The sequence below is a fragment of the Erythranthe guttata genome, chromosome 2 (assembly GCF_056151865.1).
Source record: "Erythranthe guttata isolate IM_541 chromosome 2, IM_541, whole genome shotgun sequence".
Lineage (NCBI taxonomy): Eukaryota > Viridiplantae > Streptophyta > Magnoliopsida > Lamiales > Phrymaceae > Erythranthe > Erythranthe guttata.
In genome coordinates, this window is record NC_142534.1 from 4,204,144 (window position 1) to 4,227,364 (window position 23,221).

Below are 23,221 nucleotides of genomic sequence, written 5' to 3' on the forward strand. Positions count from 1 at the left end.
TTAGTTGAACTTGTCATTTAGTTCTAATAAGTTTTGTCACTGGTGACACATATCTTAAGCCCCCAATTTTCTTTTCCGTGCATTAGTTTGATGTTACACTTGGTTATTTATATGGGGTCATTACAAATAAACTCATCAATGGGTACTTATTCATAAAGAGAGAGATCCAGACAAAAAACTCATTTACCAATGAGTCCACACATGGTCCAGATTTTTGTAAAGGACTAAAATAACCCCTCATACTTTAATATGCTACAATTTCATCCTTAACTTAATTTAACCTCAATTTGACCCCAAATTTTATTCATTTTAGACCCAAAACTTTTTTTTTCAAAAAAAAGAAAATTTCAGAAAAAAAAAAATTCCCACCGGATTCCGGCGTTGACTTTTCAATTTTTTTTCCTTCCGTATTTTTTCGCCGGTTTTCGGCATTAACCGGCGGTCATCGCCGGTTTTCGGCATTGACCCTTTTTCGATTTTATTTTTCTTTTCTTTCTTGCTGTAACTTTTTTTCGTTTAAACAATAATATTGCTGTGATTGACAGTAATATTAAATATATTACTGTTAAACACAATAAAATTAACTAAACTACAGTTTAACACAGTAATATTGCTATATTAATCTCTAGCACAATAATATTAACACAACAAAACTCATTATTATTGTGTAATAGAGTAATATTACTATGTTGACCGTTCAACAAATGTAAACATAATAAAAAGCCAAAAGAATTAATATTACTGTGAGTGACAGTAATATTACTATAACAACAGTAATATTATCGTCAACCAGTAATATTACAATAATAGACAGTAATATTATTACGTTACTCCGTGAATAACTCAAACAAACAAAAAAATCCAAACAAAATAGTAATATTGATGTGGTTGACAGCAATATTACTATAACAACAGTAATATTACCGTCAACCACAGTAATATTATTGTGTTTACAATAATAGAAAATAATATTATTACGTTACTCCGTGAATAACTCAAACAAAACAAAAAAAAAACCCAAAAAATAATAATATTGATGTGTTTACAGTTATTTTACTGTCAACGACAGTAATATAATTACATTGACTTGTCAACAAATCAAAAAAATAAAAAAAATAAATAACAAAAAATAAAAAATAATAATATTACGTTAATTTACTGTCAACGGCAGAACAATTACATAAATGTATTGTCAACGGCAGTACAATAGCGTTAATTAACTGTAATTGACAGTATAATTACGTTAATTTACTGTCAGTGACAGCACAATTACGGTCAACGTTTAGCGGCGGACGTAAAAAAAAAAAAAAAAAAAAAAAAAAAAAAAAAAAAAAAAAAACTTAAAACAAATTTAAAAAAAAAAGTCAACGCCGGAAACCGACGAAAAAATCCGGAAGAAAATAAAACAGCTAAGCCCCATCTCCACCAGCAAGAGTCAGAATGTTTGTTGCAATTCTTACAAACTCCCCAGTGTCCCCAAAAATGAGCAGATCATTGAAAGAGTTCAAACTGGTCCAAATGGAACCAACTTCGGGATTGAGCCCTGGTGGTAGAGTGAAGGTGGGTATTTGAAAATCGGGTTTAGAAGAGTAAAAAAAAATCGGAAAGTCAACGCCGGAATCCGGCGGCAAAAAAAAAAATTGAAAAAAAAAAGTTTTTGAAAAAAAAATCAAAATTGGATTTTTGTGGACAAAATTGATTAAATTTTGGTTAAAATTAAGAATGGGTATAAAGGGTTGGGGGTAATATTGACATATACATGAATGTTTCCTTTATCTATATATAATATAAAAAGAGGATCTATGCCCTCAATGATTGACATGTGGCAAATGATGATGTCATTTATCAAAATTGCTTAGTTGGAGTTCAATTGATGAGGTGGATTCTTCAATTGATTATGTGACATTTTTATTTAGGTATGTTTTTAAGTTCTTTCCTATTTCACATTTACACAATCATTTATTAATTGCCACATATTTATATATAATATTTCAGGAATTTAATATCCTATCATTTCTAAAAATATTATATTGTTTTATAATTTTAATTTTCTGAACTATATTTTTCGCCTGTTCTTTTTTAAAAATTCAGAACACTCAATTTTTTAACGAGTATTCGATTGTTTATATCATATTTTACACTCAATTTTTTAATTGCAAAATAATCACAATTATATTTAATTACTTATACACGGTTAATTAATTGTTTTTATCGCACGTTTTAATTTAATTTTATGAAATATATTTGTCGAATGTCTTTTTTTTTTAAAATAGAGCACTCATTTTTTGATGATATATATTTTCGAATTTAGTTTTTTCTAATAATAATATTCAAAAATAATAATAACACTAATAATTATTATTTTTACAAATCATTAATAATTCAAATGAATATACCAATAAATTAATTAATTACCATACATGGATTTTTTTTTGTTTAAATATTTTGCCAACTTAATGTATATGTATTAATTTAAACTATATAATATATAAAAGTTGAATTCCACACCTAACTGATTGACATTTGGCAATTTCAATTGGTGATGTGTATTCAATTTCATCCCATGTGGCGAATTGATTGGTGGAAATAAATTATCAAAAAACATGTCATCATTTTCCAAAATTAAAGGTAATTAAATATATTTTATTATTTTATTAATATATTTATATCCTACCATTTATAAAATGCTCTAAATATAGGGCTGGGACTTTGGGATCGGGATTCGGGATCCCGTCCCGTCCCGATTATAATTTTACTATTTGGGATTAAAACTTCGGGAATTCGGGATTACGGGATTCGGGATTGGGATTAGGAACAAATACGGGATCGGGATTCGGGAATTGGTTCAATCCCGATCGGGATATTTTAATCCCGAATTAGGAAAAAAGAAAAAAAAAAACTAATAAACACACACACAAACACACACACACACACATATATATATATATATATATATATATATATATATATATATATATATATATATATATATATATATATATATATATATATATATATATATATATATATATATATATATATATATATATATATATATATATATATATATATATATATATATATATATTTGTCAAGGAGATGAGAAATACAATATAATATATCGTTTCAACTTATTTTTAAATTTTTCAAATTTCATTTGTTCCAAGTTTTGTGGTAAAAATAAATAGTGCAATAATAATAGTATTTATATAATATATTCAAGTTGGTTTAATGTATAAAATAATATTAATGAAAAAAAATATATATATATTTCTTAGTTTTTAGCCAAAATATGGGATTCCCGATCCCAACCCCGAATTCCCGAAATATTTAGGGATACCGATATTACCGGGATTTAATATTATGGGACGGGATTGGGATTTAAAATTTCTATCCCGAATCCCGAAATCCCGATCCCGAAAATCCCGAATTCCCGAAATCCCGTCCCGAACTCACCCCTATCTAAATATATCAATTTTCTTGGAAACCCAAAATAAATTTATTTTTTAATTTAATTTTATAATAAATTTAATTTGAATTCAGTTAAATTCGATTTAAAATCTTTCCTTATTATAATTGCATGATTGGTGGTGTTACGGAATTTTTTTATTTTAATTTATAAACTTGGATTTATATTAAAAAAAGATTTGCAGAATAAATTATTTGATATTATACATGAACATGTCTAGAGAATATGTATTTTTTTACTAATTTAATATTATATATTAATATTATCTGTAAAAAAAGAAAGATACATGTTTGAATTTACTATCTTACGAAAATTGACACTATTTGTTATGCCACGTGTAGACTAATGTACTCCAAATTATTTACCATATTGAAAATTATACTACATGAATTTCATGTTATTATTTAAACAATAATTTTTTCTTCACTGAATCCACTGACAATATATTTTACGATTGATTTAAGTTTTTAAATTATATACTAATTAAAATACAAATTTTATCATGATTATGCTAATAAATTGAATAACCTAAGTTAAGTTTAATCAATTGATAAAAAAACGAATTGATTTTATATATTTCAAAATATAATGTTATTCTAAGTCTTTGGTATTATATTCGTTTATCCACTTTATTTAATGCCTAATATTAAGAATATCAATTGTTTTGTTTAAAATGTATAATGATCGTATATACTATATATTGTATTCCACTAATAAGTATTTCATTATAACTCTAATAAATATAATTAAGTAAATATGTAGAGCAACTCCAACCCAAAAGTATCAAAATGAGTTTGCAAATATTTATGTGCTATTTAATATTTTATTTTGATATGCATCTAAATATATTTGCTCCAACCATATGTATTAAATATTTAATGAAATATATCTAATTGACACATGTTATTTTCTAAATGGACATTGAGCTGGTTAAATTCATAACTCATGTTTGATATTTTATTCTGCATGATTGCATAATGTATTTTTACGTTCTGAAAGATGAAATATCAAAATCCTTCATTTCATAACTCTATTAGAATTAAAAATTACTATTTTGGAGTATAAAAATGGTGGTTAAATGTTTTGATAGCTCATTTAATAATCCGACTCGAAGTGCTCTTGCCGTAAATAGTTTATATTAATAATTCCCCTAATGTTTGTTTCCGCCTTACATCGACCCCCTTATGGTATGATTTTTCAAGGAATTTTTTATTACGTGGAATATTCCTCTAATGCTTATTATACCCTGCACACACGACATCTCTTTATGGTACTTTTTAAAGACAAAAATTATCCTCAGGTGAACTTTACACGAAATCTTTATTCTTCTTAAATAACACTTTCACATTTTTTTTATTATTACCATGACCACCCCTGAGGGTAATTTTTGAGTTTAAAAAGTACAATAAAAGAAATGTCACGTCTGCAAGGGTAGACTCCATATTTTTTGGGACATTACATGGAATAAAAAAGATTCCGTAAAAAATCACACAATAAGGGGGTCGTGTAAGACAAAACAAACATCAAGGGGATTTTGGTAATCACCGATAAGTAGGGGTATTTTCTGTAATTTAGCCTAAGTTCAGGAGGATTTTCATAATTTATCTTATTAACAATGATTATTGTTCTTTTACGTCTTACGTTTGCTTATACCCTTATAATATTTTAAATAATTTTAATGTCAGTTTGATAATATAATTAAATATTAATTTCTAATATATTTAATATGTGTTTTTTTATAGTTCAGCTACCACACATGAAAAAAATTGATATAAAGGTTCGAGATTGAATATAATTGTTTTTTATATACTAAATAATAGATCATTGCAAAAAAAATTGTTGCAAAATTTGTGATTAATATTAATTAGTAGTACAATTAGTATTATAATTAACATTCTTTGAATTAATATTAGTATTAATACTAGAAATAGGATTCATATTGTAATTAGGATTAATATAATATTAGGATTATGATTAATAATATTAGTATTAGAATTATAATTAAGATTATGATTATGCTTAGTACGATAATTAGTGACACGCATTAGTATTAGGATTACAATTAACATTAGGATTGGGATTAGAATTATAATTAAGTTAGAATTAGAATTAATATTAACATTAGCATTATTAGTATTAAAATTACTAGGCTTATGATTAGTGTTAGGAATAGAATTGTGATTATGATTAGGATTAAAACTATGATTAGTGTTATGAATAGGATTGAAAATACGATAAGGATTTGGATAATATTAGAATTACAATCATAATAAGCATTAGCATAATAATTAGCATATCTAGATTAGCATTAGCATCAAAATTAGTATTAGCATTAACATTAACAATATAAACATATTAATATTAGTAATAGTATTAATAATAGTATTAGTATTAATATTAGTAGTAGTAATAGTAGTAGTATTGATATTAGTATTAGTATTAGTATTAGTATTAGTATTAGTATTAGTACTAGTAATAGTATTAGTACAAATGTTAGTATTAACATAAGTATAAGTATCCGTATCAATATTAGTATCGGTATCAGTATAAGTATCAATATCAGTATCAGTACCACAATATGTATATCAGTACCAATATCAGTATCACTTCCAGTATCAGTATCATTATTAATATTGGTATCACTATCAGTATCAGTATCAGTATCAGTATCGGTATCAGTATCAGTATCGGTATCAATATGAGTATATATATATATATACATATATATATGTATCATTAGCATTAAAATTAGTTTTAGTATTTATATTAGTACTAGTAATTAATAATAGTATTAGTATCAATAATAGTATTAATATTACTATTAGTAATAGTATCAGTATTAGTACTAATATTAGTATTAATATCAGATAAGTATCCGTATCAGTATTAGTATCGATATCAGTACCAGTATCAATATAAGTATCAATATCGGTATCAGTATATGTATCAGTATCAGTATCAGTTTCAGTATCAATATCAGTATGAGTATCAATATTAGTATCATTTTCAGTATCAGTATCAGTATCAGTATCAATGTTAGTATTAGTATCTATATTATTAATATAATATTAGTATTAGTGTTAGTATTTTTATCAACATCAGTATCAGTATGAGTAACGATATTAGCATCAGCATTAGTATGAGTATCAGTATTAGTAAAAGTATTAGTATTAAAATTAATATTACTATGAGTATCAATATGACTATCAACATTAGTATCAGTATTAACATCAGTATCAGTATCAGTGTCAATATCAGTACCAGTATTTGTGTCAGTATCAGTATCAGTACCAATATTTGTATCAATATCAGTAAGGATTAGTATTAGTATCAATATTGGCATTAGTATTAGTATTAGTATTAGTATTAGTATTAGTATTAGTATTAGTATTAGTATTAGTATTAGTATTAGTATTAATATTAGTATTAGTATTAGTATTAGTATTAGTATTAGTATTAGTATTAGTATTAGTATTAGTATTAGTATTAGTATATTAGTATTAGTATTAGTGTTAGTGTTAGTATTAGTATTAGTATTAGTATTAGTATTAACATTTGTATTAGAATTAGTATCAGTATTAGTATAATATTAGTATCAATATTGATATCAGTATTGATATTATTATTGGTATTGGCGTATACATCTTATCTCTTTTGCAATATTTATAAGTTGTGTTTTTGTTTGAGTAATGTGCATCACTAATTGAATGTTGTTAGCGATAAACTTGCAGGTTATTTGAATATCTATTGTGTTACCTTTATGCTATTGTGTTTGTTGTTAAGTTAGTTATTTTGCAGAGGATTCACATGGTGTAGTAGATTGCATTCAATGAAATAGAGTTATACCATATATTTTAAATTATTTCACTTAATCTTCATATCGTGTTTTGCGCCATTCGCATATTTTTCTTTGTAATATTTAATTGAATTTCATATATTATAACTCTGAATTAAGAGATAATTTTTTTTTATTTCCTTCCATTTTGTTTTACTTGAATTAGTGTTGTTATAAAGAGATAATCGTTTAAATATTATTATTTTTCTCATTTTGAAACTGATATCCGTGCAACGCACGGGTGAAGTACTAGTTTATAATAAATATTAATAGGGATGGGCTTATTGGTGAAAGAGATATAGCCCATAAACCTAGAATAATAAAAATATTTGGTTGGGGACTTATGCACAAAAATCCCTATTTATATTGGTTGGATTTCAATCATAAATTGATTAAATAACTAGTCACTAAGCATACATACATATGTATGTGTAATTATATATAGATCTACAGTTGAAATCTATTCAGTGTAAATAACCAGATGTATTATCTAATTACCATTGATAAACTCATTCGGAGTCTTTAATTTAACGAGGATTACATAACAATAGCTAAGGCAATGTTTGGTTAATTTTCTTTTTCACTCTTATTCTTTCCCGAAAAAAAATCCATGTTTGTTTTACCTTTTTTTAGAAAACATTCCCAAAACAACTTCTAAAGTTTCTCTCTCCCCCACACATGATTTTAGTACAGTAAAAAAATATATTCACTAAAAAAACTACAAATATTAGTTTATATTTCAATTTTTTTTCTAAAGTACATTTTTTTCAAATAATTTTAACTATGATTGACTGCTACAGTGTATTTTATATAATCTCAAATCATAAACAAACATTACTTCCATTTTTAAATAATTCCATCAAAACATATATATGCAAAATAAAATAAAAATAACTACCAAGATCATTCCAAACATTGCCACAAATGTATTGAGAAGAATGAGTTACCCTTTAAACATAGTTAATTATGTTTAGTAAAGCTATAGAAAAGGAAAAGAGAGAGAGAAGAGTTTATGTCTAATTAATTCTTGTTAGTTTTTTCTATTATTGTTGTGTTAGTATTTTTCTATTAGTGTACAAGTTACACTTGTTCTCCAGTTGTTTTTCTATTAATGTATTAGTTGCCGAAATATTCGGAACTTTTATTTGGACACGTGTCATTAATGTGAGAGACACGTGAAGTTAACCCAAATAATAAAATAAATGAAAACGACGTCACCCGATACGCACATTGATGAAAGAGTGTCGTGTTCAGTAAACGTATGGCCAGAAATGAACAAACTCTTTCAGTTCAGCAAATCAACTCTCTCTCTCTCTCTCTACTTTCTCTCTCTAGAACGTGTTAAATTGCAATTCGATACCAAACGCGTACCATACACGCCAATCGTGAACAGTAGCCGTTGAGGGATTTGCATTTATATGTGGCCAGAAAATTATGTCGGTGAACGGAGAAATATATATATATATATATTGATTCGTAGCAGTAGCCTATAAAATATACATACAGAAGATCTTTTTTTCTTCAGCCAACTCTTCAATTTTCTCTCTCTCTCATCTCTCTCCTCTCTCTCTCTCTCTTCACAGCATTTGTCGCCGCAGATTGTTCATAGTTATGGCAGCTCAAAACCTCGTTCCTCTGCTCACTCCCTACAAAATGGGCGAATTTGATCTCTCTCACAGGTTCGTTTTCTGCATTAATTTTCCCCTTTTTTTTTTAGGTTTTTTTGTAATTTTGTGATTGTGTGCGATGCCGATTAAAAATTTGAATCGGAGAGTGAATTTTTTGGATCTAAGCTAATCAATGAGCGTCACAGTGTATATGATTCAGGTCGATCGAGAAAATTTGTGCTGCTGTATTAATTAATTAAATCTGTGATTATTGATTTTTCCGAAGTTTTTTTTGTTTTTAATTTTTAGGTTTATATTTAATTACCTATGAACTTTGAAGATGAAGAAATAGTGTGTGGATCTTTAGTACATTGTTGTTGGTTTCTGAAGCATATTTTAATAATTTTAATTTTAATTTTAATTTTAATTTTAATTTTAATTTTAATTTTAATTTTTTTTCAATTTTTTATTTTTTATTTTTAGGTTTATAATTAATTACTACCTATGAACTTTGAAGATGAAGAAATAGTGTGTGGATCTTTAGTACATTGTTGTTGTGTTTCTGAAGCATATTTTAATTTTTATTTCAATCTCTTTTTCAAATATTTGAACAATAACAGAATTGTATTGGCACCGTTAACTCGAAACCGGTCTTTCCACAATGTGCCGCAGCCTCACGCGGCAGTGTACTACAGTCAGCGAACAACCAAAGGCGGTCTTCTCATCGCTGAAGCAACTGGTGTATCCGATACTGCACAAGGGTATTATTCATTTCACACCTTTCTTCTATTTTCCGTATTATCACAATTGTATTTTCAAGAGTTTCGACTCGTATAGCCCACTCGTTGGTTGTATTTGGGTGACAACATTTGAAGGGAAGTATTTCAAATCCGTAGTAATATTTCCGTTTAGCTTTGTTTTGATCGATTCATTTGCAATGAATATCGAATCACATTCCTATCTCAGTTGGAGTTATTTGAAATCATTTCTCCAATCCAAATCGTTAAGTTCAAATGCACTATGTGTTTGTTCTAGCTAAATTGCAACTTGATATAAAATTATTACCATCAAATTTATAGGTACCGAGACACACCCGGGATTTGGACAAAGGAGCAGGTGGAGGCATGGAAACCGATTGTGGATGCAGTTCATGAAAAGGGTGGCGTGTTTTTCCTGCAAATATGGCATGTTGGCCGTGTCTCTACTTACGGTATGTGTAATATTTACTTAACTCGTGTAACACTGAAATTGATTATGTTGTACAGTCGATGTGTATGTAAAGCATATCGGTCGAACCTAAGATCCGAGTAATTAACAGAGCCAAAAAAAAATACATGACGAAATATATACATATATAAATATTCAAAAATGTTTTGAGTTCTTGTTCGGTCCACAAATGCTCTACATAAATTGAATAATAAATGCCTTTAATATTCAGGTTACCAACCCAATGGCCAAGCTCCAATCTCATCAACGGACAAGGGAATTACACCTGGCCTTGACGGAGTAGATTGGGCCCCACCTAAACGACTATCCAAAGATGAAATCCGTAGTGTCGTCAATGATTTTAGGGTCGCTGCTCGCAATGCCATTGAAGCAGGTTTGTACATAATTATTCTCAAGCATACTAAAACTAGCAACTCATAATTTTTTAACATTTTTTGCGTTTTTCAGGATTTGATGGAGTTGAGATACATGGAGCAAACGGCTACTTAATCGAACAATTCCTCAAAGATCAAGTCAACGACAGAACCGATGAATATGGGGGAAGCTTGGAAAATCGAAGCCGATTTGCATTTGAAATAGTGGAAGCGGTGACGAACGAGATAGGATCTAACAAAGTTGGAATAAGACTATCTCCATACACCGAATTCATGGAGTCGATCGACTCAGATCCCGATAAACTAGGCCTTTACATGGCCAACGAACTCAACAAATACAACCTTGTCTACCTACACATGATCGAACCGAGGGTGACTGGTGCGAGGGTGCATCAAGGGCCGGAAGATGAAGTTCCTCATAAGCTACTCCCCATGAGAAAGGCTTTCAAGAACACTTTTATTGCTGCTGGTGGTTACGATAGGAGTAAGGGCAATTGTGCCATTTCTGAAAATTATGCGGATTTGATTTCTTATGGGCGCTCGTTTTTGGCGAATCCGGATTTAGTGAGAAGGTTCGAGATTGATGCTCCTCTTACCAAGTATAATAGGAGCACATTCTATGTTCCGGATCCCGTTCTTGGTTACACCGATTACCCATTTCTCGAAGAAGCTAAGTAGGAGTGAGTATATACGGGTAACGGGCTGTCTTACATATGGATGCCCTGGGTTTATTAGTCTTTCTGTACCCTGCTTTGTATTATTGTGAACTTCTTGATTTTTTTGTTTTCCTTTTATATTGGAAAAGAAAGTTGTTATTTTCTTGTTTTTGAAAGATTGCATTTCCCTTTCTAAGTCAAATTATGTATAAAGAATTCATCAAAAAAAATTATGTATAAAGAGGTAACAGGAAATTAGATGCTACACCTGATTATTTATATATGGTGAATTTGAACCGTAGATCTACACATAATCACACACATCCATGTGTATGTGCCGGTTCAAATCCACCCAATGTAAATAATCAGGTGTAACATCTAATTTCCTGGAGGAAACCACGCCTACAAGGATGGCATAGTTGATGGAGTAAGGTTTGACAATACTCTCATCAAGGAAAACTTCAATTTGTGGCATTTAAATAATTTATTATGGGGTAAACATTTCGCGCTTGTGCGAGTTCGACAAAAAACGTAACCTTAAAAATGTTGTACATTTGACACTGCATCTCTTGCTCCACCAACTAAACTGCCTTTTACGAGAAAAATGTCTATAACAAAGATAAAAATCTTCATTAAAGGGGACAAACTCGGGTTACTCGTTGACAGACATAATACTTACCATTATACTCCAAAAACTTTATTAATCGACAAAAAGGTTGACCTTCAACACACGCATACAAAATAATCTGAACCTATAATCTCACCAAACACCACTATAAAAGAAACTGCGATACTACTAAACCTTGAATCAATTAAGTAGAATTATACATTAATGTTCTTGAATTCATCACATATATTCTACTACTTTGTTATGCAAATTAGGAATTTGGTGCATATTCTAAAACTCTATAGTAATTCTAAAAGTGGTTTTATATTTAATTTAATCTACAATTGTATTAAAAAAAATTGTACATCAAAGTGGAAAAATTAATGAAGTTCCCTAAGGTTGGAGATTAGTAAACGTAATAGCCTTCAACGAACTTGTGAATTGCTATATATCACTTGTTTTATGAAATCGAGTCGAGCTGAGTGCATAAATTTTCAAATTTGATTGAATAAAAAAAATGTTTATTAAATTTCGGACATTAATGAATTTGATTGAGTTTTAACTAAGTGAGATACATTTCGAGCTCGAGGAACCAACTTCTCATACATATTTAATTATTTTTTTTCTTAATCGAGTTGGACTAGAAACAAGTGTGAAACTTCGAACAAATTTTGCATTCAAGTTTTGGTTTATTTTATCGACGAACCAAACTCAAATAATTTTTGTGTAATTAAAAGAATTTGTGTATTATTTTTGCCGATTATTGTGATTGTGAAGATTTCATTAAGAAATTATTTGAGTTTGGTTAGTCCATGAAATCAAGTTCTGCCTGTAATGGAAGTGTGTAATCACAACAATTTGTGATCTCATTTATTTTTATGTATTGCGCATGGTCGCAAAATTATACGCGCATAAGTTAAAGGGCAAATTACGAGAAATCTCCTGAGGGAAAGACTAATTACGAAAATCCCCTTCATGTTTGTATAATTATCGAAATTCTCCTATGACCAATGTTTGACTGTTTAAATTCACATAAAATGTATTTTGTCCGTTTTACCCCTCTGTTATTTGGAAAGAAAAAAAAAAGATAAATTACGAGAACCCCTGAGGTTATATCTAATTACGAAAATCCTCTCATATATACAATATTATGAAAACCTCCTGATTTTTTTTCATATATATTTAGTTTTAAAATTAAAATTAACTATGTCTTTTAAATATACTACAAGTTATCCCCTAAGTAATTAATTGCTTACATGTAGCATAGTTAAAGGGCAAAAATTACATTTTTAGAAGAATATTTCACAAAATAAAAAAGAGTCTATTAAATGTAATACCGCATGGGGATAGGGATGGCAACGGGTCGGTTCTGGGCCGGGTTTGCCTAAACCCAAGATCCGACCCACGAAAAATATATAAACCCAAGACCCGCCCCAACCCGTTTTAGCTTAGACCCAGATCCGCCCCAACCCAAACCCTAACTAAACGGTTCTGACCCGCCAGACCCGCTAGACCCATTAACATACAAAAAGTTTAATATTTTTTAACTTTCAAAACATTTTGCTTGTATATTTTTACGAAATAATCTCAATGCTAAAATACAATATTTTAAAAAATCTCTACAAGTTATATAACATGGACAATAAAATTACAAGTAATTATATTTAACTTCAATAATAAGTAAAATTCAAAATGCAACACAATTAGCGGTGGTCAACAAGTGATAAATATTACTCACGAGAAATGAGAGTCGAAAAATAAAACAGTGAAAATAGGTAAATGAGAATAGACAAGATGAAAATTAATAGTTTGATAAATGAAATCCGAAATTTATATATATATATATATATATATATATATATATATATATATATATATATATATATATATATATATATATATATATATATATATATATATATATATATATATATATATATATATATGCGGGTCGGTTCTGGGTCGGTTCCAATAAAACCCGTAACCCGCCTCAGAATCATCCGGTTCTAGAAACTTAAACCCATTACCCGACCCATAACCATTTAGCTGACCCAGACCCACCCCAAACGGGTCGGTTCCGGGTCCAAGACCCGCCAAACCCGTACCCATTGCCATCCCTACATGGGGACTGTGTAAGACGTGCAACATACCTCAGAAGTATTTTCGTAATAACTCAAACATAAGAGAGATTTTCATAATTACATCTTACCTCACGAAGTTTCTCGTAATTTACGCTCAATTAAATAAGTTGATTTTAACTTAGTCCTTGACATTTTTGCCCTTACCTTAAGGGAAAAATTGGTTTTTTTTTTTTTTTTTTTTTTGTTGTTGCAGCAAATTTAGGCCGTTACTCAGTCAAATAGTTAGTCCCACTTGAAATTTCAAAATTTAAAAGTTCCTAAAATAATGGAAATATTACTAGATTTCCCTTTCCAAAATCTCGTCAAAATTTCCATGAAAATCTCGAGGGGTATTTCAGTCATTGAACATATTTACAACATTAAAGCATTTAAGTACAACTCATTTCCCCATGGGCATGTCTGCCGAAAGAAAGAGAAAAGAAAAGAAAAAGAAAAATTAGAAAAGTGAAGGAAACCGATTCCGCAGTTGCAAAAGATTCCGAGTTAAACTCAGTGATTTAATGGCTCGGAGGCCCGACGAGGAGTACGATTACCTCTTCAAGGTAGTGTTAATCGGCGATTCCGGCGTCGGAAAATCGAACCTGCTTTCCCGATTCACTCGGAACGAGTTCTGCTTGGAATCCAAATCCACCATCGGCGTCGAGTTCGCCACGCGCACTCTTCAGGTTTTCTTCTACACGCGCTTCAATCGCCTTCTATTCTTAGTATTAAATTGATTCAAAATTGTGTGTTAACAAAATGAAAGGGTGAAAATGGTGATTGATAATTTGATATTCAGCGAGTTCTTCGAGCCACGTGTCATCTGATTAGTATTTGTTTTGTGATTAGGGTTAGAAAGTCGGTGAATTTTGATTTTATGATTGTTTTTTGAATAATTTATGTGGTGGTAATTTAGATCTCTAGATCTGTCAATGTCAGAATGAGTGTGTGTGATTATGCAGTTATATTTCAATAAATTTAAATTTAAAATTTACTCGGTTTGAATCTGGATAATCGTGTTAGTTTATTGAGATTTAAATCGTCTGATGCAACTCCGATATTGTTTTTGTGCCGTATCTGAGAAATGTGGGAATATGCATTTCCAAGTTCTTGTAATTAATCAAACTCGTAAGAGCTTGTTTACGTTTTTCTTCGTTGATGCTCTCTTCTGATTGTTTTTTTAACCTTCAATTAAGAATGAGGATAAAATAGTAATAGTAACAATTAGGGGTGCAGGTTGGAATAGCAATTCCAATTTCCGCCAGTTCTGCCGATCCGAAAAGTTCCGATTTTGGAATAATTCTTTTCACTCCAACTTCCGATTTTTTTGGATTGGAATTGTATAAAAAAAATAAAAAATAAAAAAAAATGGAATTTCTGATCCGATTTAATTGCTAAAATTAATCCCGAAAAATTCCGATTTTTTTCCAAAAAATACCTATAAATTATATATCTTATATAATAGTAATTTTAAGTTTTCTTTTTTGGTTTCTGATATAGTAATTTGATTTGAGTTTTATTTTAGGATTTTGACATATTAAATTGCTGTTAGAACTTAGAAGTTTTATTGGATATTATGATGTGGTTTTTTTATTATTATTATTTTTTTTGAACTTAAAATTTACTAGTTATTAGTTTTACTTTCATCGACGTGGATGTTCTTATTTTTGGAAAATTATGAAATTTTCAGAATATTTCCACTAAGTTTTGAAATTTTAAAACTTGTGTGATTTCAGAAAAAAAATTCCGATATTCCGAAATTTGGGAATTGGAATAAATTGTTAAATTCCGAAAATTTTGAAATTGGAATCGTTGAATTGATTTTGTACTTCCGAAAAGTTTTGGAAATTTTCCGAAATAGCTAATTCCGATCCGATCCATCCGACTTTCACCCCCGGTAACAATGAATATGAGAGCCTATTCCTTAATCAAATTAGCTATGTCCAAAACAAATGAAGCTTTCTCGTTTCTGTGAACGTGTCTCTTTGTGACAAGGGACTGAGTCTGCCTCATATCTTGGGGACTTGGATTCTACAAGTCGGATTATGAGGTTTTGTTTTATTTAGAGCCAAATGCATCTCTTTTTGCTTCATAGAAGCATTAGGTTTAGGAAACATGAAAGGAAATGAAAGAAGAAAGAAAGGATAATTGAGTATCGTGCAAAGCACAATGCTACTTAACACACATAAACTTGGTTCTCGTGCAAATATAAAGATTACGAGCCTTTAATTTTGTTGTAAGAATGCATACAAAATTTCGGGCAAGTATCTCTATAGCCCATAACAGAACCGTGATGAACTCTCGTTTAGTCCTAAGTATCTCTGGATCTTTAGTTTTATTTTATTTAGTGATATTTTTGCATGACTTGTTTTGGTTTAATGTTCGAAAAAAGAAAAAAAATTATATAATTTTTTTTTTCCCGAGCTTGTAGGTTGATGGGAGAACTGTGAAGGCTCAGATATGGGACACAGCTGGACAAGAGAGATACAGGGCAATAACGAGCGCATATTACCGTGGTGCCCTTGGAGCTCTTCTCGTATACGACGTCACAAAACCAACTACATTCGACAACGTGACTCGTTGGTTGAAAGAGCTGAGAGACCACGCAGATGCCAACATTGTTATTATGCTCATAGGCAATAAAACCGATCTCGAGCATCTTAGAGCTGTTGCAACAGAAGATGCGCAAGGCTTTGCCGAAAGAGAGGGGCTCTCGTTCATCGAAACCTCTGCTTTGGAAGCAACTAATGTGGAGAAGGCTTTTCAGTCCGCACTTTCAGAAATATATCGGATTATTAGTAAGAAGTCTCTCTCTTCGGACGAGCCTTCACTTTCGAGTGTCAAAGAAGGGAAGACACTTGATGTTGGTTCTTCGCAAGATACCATTGCAAAGAAGACGTGCTGCTCTACGTCTTAATTGCTGAATTTCTCTCCCTTTTTTTTTCTTTTTTCATAATTACCAAATTGCCCCTCGACCGCCTACTTATCTTTTTTTGGCTTCCTTTTTGTCTTGGATATTGATTGTTTTGAATTGCTTGTATTTATTCTCTTCTCGTACTTTTCGACATTTTGGAGTTTCTTCATTCTTAGACTTGCTGAGGGTTTGTTATCGAATGTTATTCATTTGAGTATATTGATTATTCATTATGTGTAGCCAAGTGGAAATTGGTATGGAATTTTTCGAAATTCTTCAGTTTTGTTTTTTTTTTACTATTTTGATTTCTGTTTTTTTCCGAAAACTTCGAATCAAATTTTTCAAATGGTTTGAATATATAAATAGTATTTTGAAAAGTCAAAATCTTCGATGTTTCAATCAACTTAAACAAAAATCGATTCATCACTCTCCAACTTCCTTTGTCATATTTTCCTTAACAAGCGGTCTTAAAAAAGATGGTATAAATCTTAACAAATAGTCTTTTCACATTCTCAAGAACACAGTTAGCAACATTTTTTTAGTGTTTACAAACAAATAAATCCAAAGTAGTAAACATTTGCTACTCTTTTTTACAATCTTCTAAATTAAACACGCGCGCGCGCGCACACACACACACACACACAGACAATTAACCACAACAGTTGCTATTCTGCTCAATCGGTTGTCCCTTGATCTGGACCGTGCTGCCTGGCTTGTTTGCCGTTGGCTGGTTTCCCATCCTGCATTCAACACTCGTTTAGATATATCATCAAATAATAAAATGATTAACAAAATTAAGATTTTCGGAAACATAATAAAGAATAGTATAGCCGTAAGCAAGTAACGATAAGTCGATAAGTGACGTTACTTTTTCTTAATCTCGCCAGTCATAGTCAAGAAAGCCTGCTCGACATTAATAGCATCTTTCGCACTCGTCTCCAAAAAAGGAATCCCAAGCTCATCGGCTAATGCCTGCATATTTGATACAGAATGCAAAAAATTGATAAATTAACAAAAAAGAATGATTTAGTATCACATTGAATTCTAATATGAATTGCTGGGCGAAATAGTTATTCACCTTTCCCATTTGTGTGTCGACAACTCTGCTCTCGACTAAATCGCATTTGTTCCCCACCAAAAGCTTGCAAACATTGTTATTGGCGTACCTATCAATCTCATTAAGCCATTGCTTAACATTGTTGAAGCTCTCCATCTCGGTAACATCGTACACAATCTATTACAATTTCGATGTGTGAGAACACTCAATTAAAGTGTAAATTGCGATCAAGTGATATCAGTGAAAAGGAATATTTTAATGAAATAAAAGGCTCTTCGATCATGATTCTTGGAATTCCTTGTATTGCTAATTGCTAAAAAAAACGAGAAGCATAAGCATGCTAGATGAATTTGGTGGGTTAAAATACCTAACATAAGTAGAGCAACTAAGCAACTGATTTGAGATAATGGCCAAAGAAAAGGTATAAACCAAGAGAAATGCACAGGCTTAGGCCTCGTTTGGTTGCCAAGATAAGATTAGCCAGATAAGATTAGATAATCTAACGAGACCCAATTATATTATTGGATCTTCGATGATTCAATAAAAAACATGCCTAGAAGGTAAGATAAACCATGATAACATAATATTTGCGGGTCGACCCGACAAGTTATTGGGGATACCAAACATCAATTAAAGTCCAATTATTTTAGTTAATCGTGGCTAATCTCCCCAACCAAACGAGGCCTTAGTAAATAAGTTAAATTTACACTACAACATTTCTGGTACCGTGTACATTAATCAGCATGTACTAATTCAAAATAAACGCGTAACGGCTCCGACGAAAAGGAAAATGACAGAGAATTATTCCCTAAAACTTCTCCGAACCAATAGATTGGTATGCATACATGTAATCTTTGCAACAAAAAATTATAGCAATACGGTAATAACTAAAGCAAGATCTTTCTTACAATGATTCCGTGAGCTCCTCGGTAGTAACTGCTAGTGATAGTCCGAAACCGCTCCTGGCCCGCAGTATCCCACTTGAAACACATAAAACAACAACAATAAGTTAACTCTAATAACTCCTAATCTTGCTTAAGGTATCGAAATTGCATGGCTTACGTAATTAATAATTCCCTATTGCATTATTAAAAATGGCATAATTTGTATTTCTACCTATTCCCGTCATAGTACGAGAGTCAATAGTTTCCTCAATCATAAAAAAAAAATAGGAAACACCACGCATTTTTTAAGAGAGTATAATCAAATTTGCAAGAATTTTCTTTACGTTTACTCCTCGGCGACAACCATCAACACTAGTGATCCGTCAATTTAATCAACTAACGTATGCGACTTTGGCTAAAGCAAATTTAAGATAATAAAAACTCTTTAATCATCGTGCAACGTAGCTTTCTTCAAACTCGTTGAAAAACAACAAATGAAAACATTTCAATTTAATCAAATTACTAACGAATCGTACCCGCGAATACCCCAAAACAAACAAAAATCAAAACACAATCAATCGAAAAACACTACAATACTACACACTCGTCGGTATTGCATAATTCTCTGCAATGCATTTATACATAGTGAAGCACTCGATAACTGAATTATTCGTAACTTACGATTTGCAGCTTGATTGTCTTCCCATCTAATTCAACCGTCCTTATTTTCTGCAAAAAAAAAAAAAAAAAAACAAAAAAAATCATCCCATAAACACAATAAAAAAAGAACAAAACATAACCGACAACAATCGACAGATTAAACACGAAATGTTTCCGACAAAACTTACGAAATCAACTCCGATTGTGCTAATGTAACTGTCCACATACGAATCATCCTAGAATCATCAATCAATTAACATTACTTCCATAAATGAAATTGAGGATCAAAGAAAACCCATTCGATAAATAAATAAATAATTACAATAAGCCCATTGCATTAATTAAATAAATAAATAATTAATTAATTAATTAAATAAATAAATAAATGCGATTTAAGAATCAACATACAGCGAATCTGAGAAGAAGACAAGATTTGCCGACAGAGGAATCGCCGATTAAAAGAAGCTTGAACAAATAATCGCTACAAAAAATTAATTAATTAATTAATAAACAATAAGATTAGATAATCTGAAAATATTAATTAAAAAAATTAATGAAAAAAACTGGGATTTATTTTCTTACTATTCGGTGCTCATTTTCTCCTTTCTGTTTGATGATCTTTCGCTCGTGAAGAACCGAAAAAAGGTTTTCTTCTCTTTCTGTTGGGAAAATGGAAAGGGCGAAGATATATACTTAATGACTAATTGCTATTCTGCCCCTCGATTATAATGAATTTTCACGTTAGTCCTCAAGAAAACGTAATTTACATATTTGTTCGAATATGACGTGTGATGAATGATAACATCGTTATTATAATTTAGGGCGAATGGCAAAAAGGCCCATCACATGGGACTTAAATGCATTTTGCTAAAAAAAAAAAAACAGTCTCTCAATTAAACTCATTCCCATGTCTTCAATCTAAAATACCCTCTATAATATAATTCTTATCAATTCCACCCATTATGCTCTAACTTCTTTAATATTACACATTGACCCTGGATTTAAATAAATATATCACATTAACCCCCAATTTTTTTTTTTTTCAGAAAATAATTTTTTTCTGAAATGTTTTTTTCCGGCCAGATTCCGGCATTGACCGCCGGTCTCCGACGTTGACTTTTTTTTTTTTTTTTGAAAACTTTTTTTTTCCTGAATTTTTTCCGGACGGGTCAACCACCATTGACCGCCGGTCTCCAGCGTTATTTTTTTTTTTATTTTTTTTTTGAATTTTTTTTCTTAGAAAAAAATATTTTAATTATTTTACTGTCTTGACTACTAAATTACTGTCTCAGACAGTAATATTACTGTTTGGGACAATAATATTATGAATATTATTTTCCCGAACAGTAATATTATTAATATTATTGTCTAAGACAGTTAAATTACTGTTGGAGACAGTAATTTAGCAGCCAAGGCAGTAATATTAATTAAAATAACTTTTTTAAGAAAAAAAATTAAAAAAAAAAATAAAAAGCCAATTAACAGTTAAATTACTGTCTCCGACAGTTAAGTAAATGCTGGAGATAGTAATTTAGCAACGAATACAGTAATATTAATTAAAAATATTTTTTTAAGAATAAAAAAGTCAATTAACAGTTAAATTACTGTCTCCGACAGTTAAATAACTGCTGGAGACCGTAATTTAGCAACGAATACAGTAATATTAATTAAAAATATTTTTTTTTAAAAAGTCAATTAACAGTTAAATTACTGTCTCCGACAGCCTCTGCTGATGAAAGATATGCTGAGACAAAAGCAGAATAGGAAGAGCACTATGCAAGCAACTAATTAAGTCAATATATAAAAGCTATCACCACCTCGAGCAGTAAAACAAAGTCGTACGCAGGTTTCTCTATTCATTCCTAATATTTCTTACCGTACTCGGTTTGTGCTATTGTTTCTTTTGGATACTCGGATTAGATTGCAATAGCAGTCATTTTTGCTCACAATGCTTTACTTGGGAGTATTCATAAATGCCTGGCCTTGATAGGAATCTGGTCGAGCACCAGTTACCGATCAAGCAAGGCTTCAAACCTTACAAGCAACCGCCCAGTCCAGGCAGATGTCTTCTGATATTTAGCAACGAATACAGTAATATTAATTAAAATATTATTGAATAAAAAATAAATCAATTAACAGTTAAATTACTGTCTCCGACAATTAAATAACTGCCGGAGACAATAATTTAGCAGCCAAGACAGTAATATTAATTAAAATTATTTTTTTTAAGAAAAAAAATATTATAAAAAAAAAATTATAAAAAAAAGTCAACGCTGGAGACCCGGCGGTCAACGGCAGTTGACCGGCCGGAAAAAAATTTCAGGAAAAAAAAAAGTTTTTCAAAAAAAAAAAAGTCAACGGCGGCGACCGGCGGTCTCCGGTGGTGGCGGGTCAAAATTGGGATCAAAATTGAAATTAGGTTAAAATTGGTTAATTGATGAAATTGTACTAAATTGGGGTGTAAATCATGAAATTGGAGTTGAATAGGGTTTCAATAAATTGGGGGTAATTTTGGTATATATATAAAAGGATTTTCCTTATTTGCAAATAAGTTTGAATTTGCTGGATTTATTTGAAAGACAAAAAAGTTAGATGTCCCTCTTTTAATTAAGTGCCCTTGTCATTGACCTATTTGCCATTTACCCTATAATTTAAGTTTACAATAATTTAACCTTATTTAAAACATATCCCAACTCCACATAGGGAAAAAAATGATTTAAAATTTTTATTTTTGAATAATTGTATGTTTGTTTAATTCTTTTGATTAGAAAATATATTTGAGCCCAAATACTTATAAAAACAATATAGGTATTAATATCACTCTTTAATTATGATACAAATTTTTGATGTATTTTCAAATAGAATTGAATCTGTATAGATGTTTTTTTTTTAACAATTAGATGTTTTTGTAGTATGATGATAAAATGCAATTAGAAATTAGTGACTAATTGAGTTCAAACTCTACGATTTTGAATTTTGGATTTTTTTTTCAACAAAATTTGAATTTTAAATAAATAAAAGCATATTTATCTATATGTATATATATGCACTGTATAAACATATTGGGAACTTCCAATTTTAGAGTCCCAACTCGATAGAAACAAGAGGAAAATTCTGTTTTTGGCTTTTTGCGTTTTCTAAGTTGAGTTTGTCATAAATGAGTTATGAATAGTGTAATTTACATCTTTCGTATGGTTTGCAAGCTATTGCACATGAGTTAATGTTTAATTACTGCACTTGTATTTGAGGTTCATTCATTATAAAAATAAACTAATTAAAAATAAAAAGAGAATATTTTGGAAATATTGCTAATCTTATATATAAAAGAAAGAAACGATGTGCAACTCAAAAAATTCCTAATGATATTTTTGTAATTATTTATTTTTAATATTTTTTCTAACCTAATTTATAACTATAATTTTTAACAATCATCAATCTCCGATTTTTCATCAATATATCTCAAATCTTAAGAGATAAAAATAGAAATACGATTTTTAAATCTTAATCTATATATTTGGATTATAAATCTTAATATGTCAGATTTAAAAAAACCAATGTTATAAAATATGAATAATACTACATTATTAAATTTTACTATGTTAGTATACGATATTTTCTTATTATGTATAAAATTGATTATTTTTTTCACATTTGAAATAATATCCCGTGCATCGCACGGGGAAAAAAATGCTAGTTTTGAATAAAAGCAAATTCTTAATGCTCTTAATTTGAACATGTGTTTATTAGGGGAAATTTAGTAGTAAGGACAACAATTTGTTTTTAGTTTCGATAAAGGTCTCTTGTTTGTTCG

The 23,221-nt window shown here is 30.0% G+C and overlaps 3 protein-coding genes across 3 annotated transcripts; 2 read left to right on the forward strand and 1 right to left on the reverse strand.

Moving 5' to 3' along the window:
• The first annotated feature begins 8,872 nt into the window (after window positions 1-8,872).
• Window positions 8,873-11,344, forward strand: LOC105960582 (putative 12-oxophytodienoate reductase 11). The gene is made up of 5 exons (XM_012984772.2): window positions 8,873-8,983; window positions 9,532-9,672; window positions 9,991-10,121; window positions 10,350-10,511; window positions 10,586-11,344. The coding sequence occupies exons 1-5, from the start codon at window positions 8,916-8,918 to the stop codon at window positions 11,188-11,190; spliced, it is 1,107 nt and encodes a 368-aa protein (XP_012840226.1). The 5' UTR covers window positions 8,873-8,915; the 3' UTR covers window positions 11,191-11,344.
• Window positions 11,345-14,282: 2,938 nt separating this feature from the next.
• LOC105960591 (ras-related protein RABA2a) lies at window positions 14,283-17,081 on the forward strand. The gene is made up of 2 exons (XM_012984779.2): window positions 14,283-14,581; window positions 16,327-17,081. The coding sequence occupies exons 1-2, from the start codon at window positions 14,417-14,419 to the stop codon at window positions 16,810-16,812; spliced, it is 651 nt and encodes a 216-aa protein (XP_012840233.1). The 5' UTR covers window positions 14,283-14,416; the 3' UTR covers window positions 16,813-17,081.
• A 195-nt stretch (window positions 17,082-17,276) lies between these two features.
• Window positions 17,277-20,110, reverse strand: LOC105960592 (ras-related protein RABD1). Its single transcript, XM_012984781.2, has 8 exons — window positions 19,993-20,110; window positions 19,819-19,891; window positions 19,599-19,646; window positions 19,432-19,479; window positions 18,775-18,846; window positions 17,888-18,043; window positions 17,678-17,781; window positions 17,277-17,549 (listed from the first exon to the last, which is right to left on the reverse strand). The coding sequence occupies exons 1-8, from the start codon at window positions 20,004-20,006 to the stop codon at window positions 17,459-17,461; spliced, it is 606 nt and encodes a 201-aa protein (XP_012840235.1). The 5' UTR covers window positions 20,007-20,110; the 3' UTR covers window positions 17,277-17,458.
• Between the last annotated feature and the right edge of the window lie 3,111 nt (window positions 20,111-23,221).

What these genes read in the sequence shown, in the direction of transcription:
- LOC105960592 (XM_012984781.2), bottom strand. An exon ending in GCACAATCGGAGTTGATTTC is followed by an intron (nt 19,480 to 19,598) that starts GTAAGTTTTGTC and finishes TTTTTTTTGCAG; the next exon opens with AAAATAAGGACGGTTGAATT. An exon ending in ACTGGCGAGATTAAGAAAAA is followed by an intron (nt 17,550 to 17,677) that starts GTAACGTCACTT and finishes TGTTGAATGCAG; the next exon opens with GATGGGAAACCAGCCAACGG.
- LOC105960582 (XM_012984772.2), top strand. Translation starts at nt 8,916, where the DNA reads ATGGCAGCTCAAAACCTCGTTCCTCTGCTCACTCCCTACAAAATGGGC. An exon ending in GTATCCGATACTGCACAAGG is followed by an intron (nt 9,673 to 9,990) that starts GTATTATTCATT and finishes TCAAATTTATAG; the next exon opens with GTACCGAGACACACCCGGGA. An exon ending in TCGCAATGCCATTGAAGCAG is followed by an intron (nt 10,512 to 10,585) that starts GTTTGTACATAA and finishes TGCGTTTTTCAG; the next exon opens with GATTTGATGGAGTTGAGATA.
- LOC105960591 (XM_012984779.2), top strand. Translation starts at nt 14,417, where the DNA reads ATGGCTCGGAGGCCCGACGAGGAGTACGATTACCTCTTCAAGGTAGTG. An exon ending in TCGCCACGCGCACTCTTCAG is followed by an intron (nt 14,582 to 16,326) that starts GTTTTCTTCTAC and finishes CCGAGCTTGTAG; the next exon opens with GTTGATGGGAGAACTGTGAA.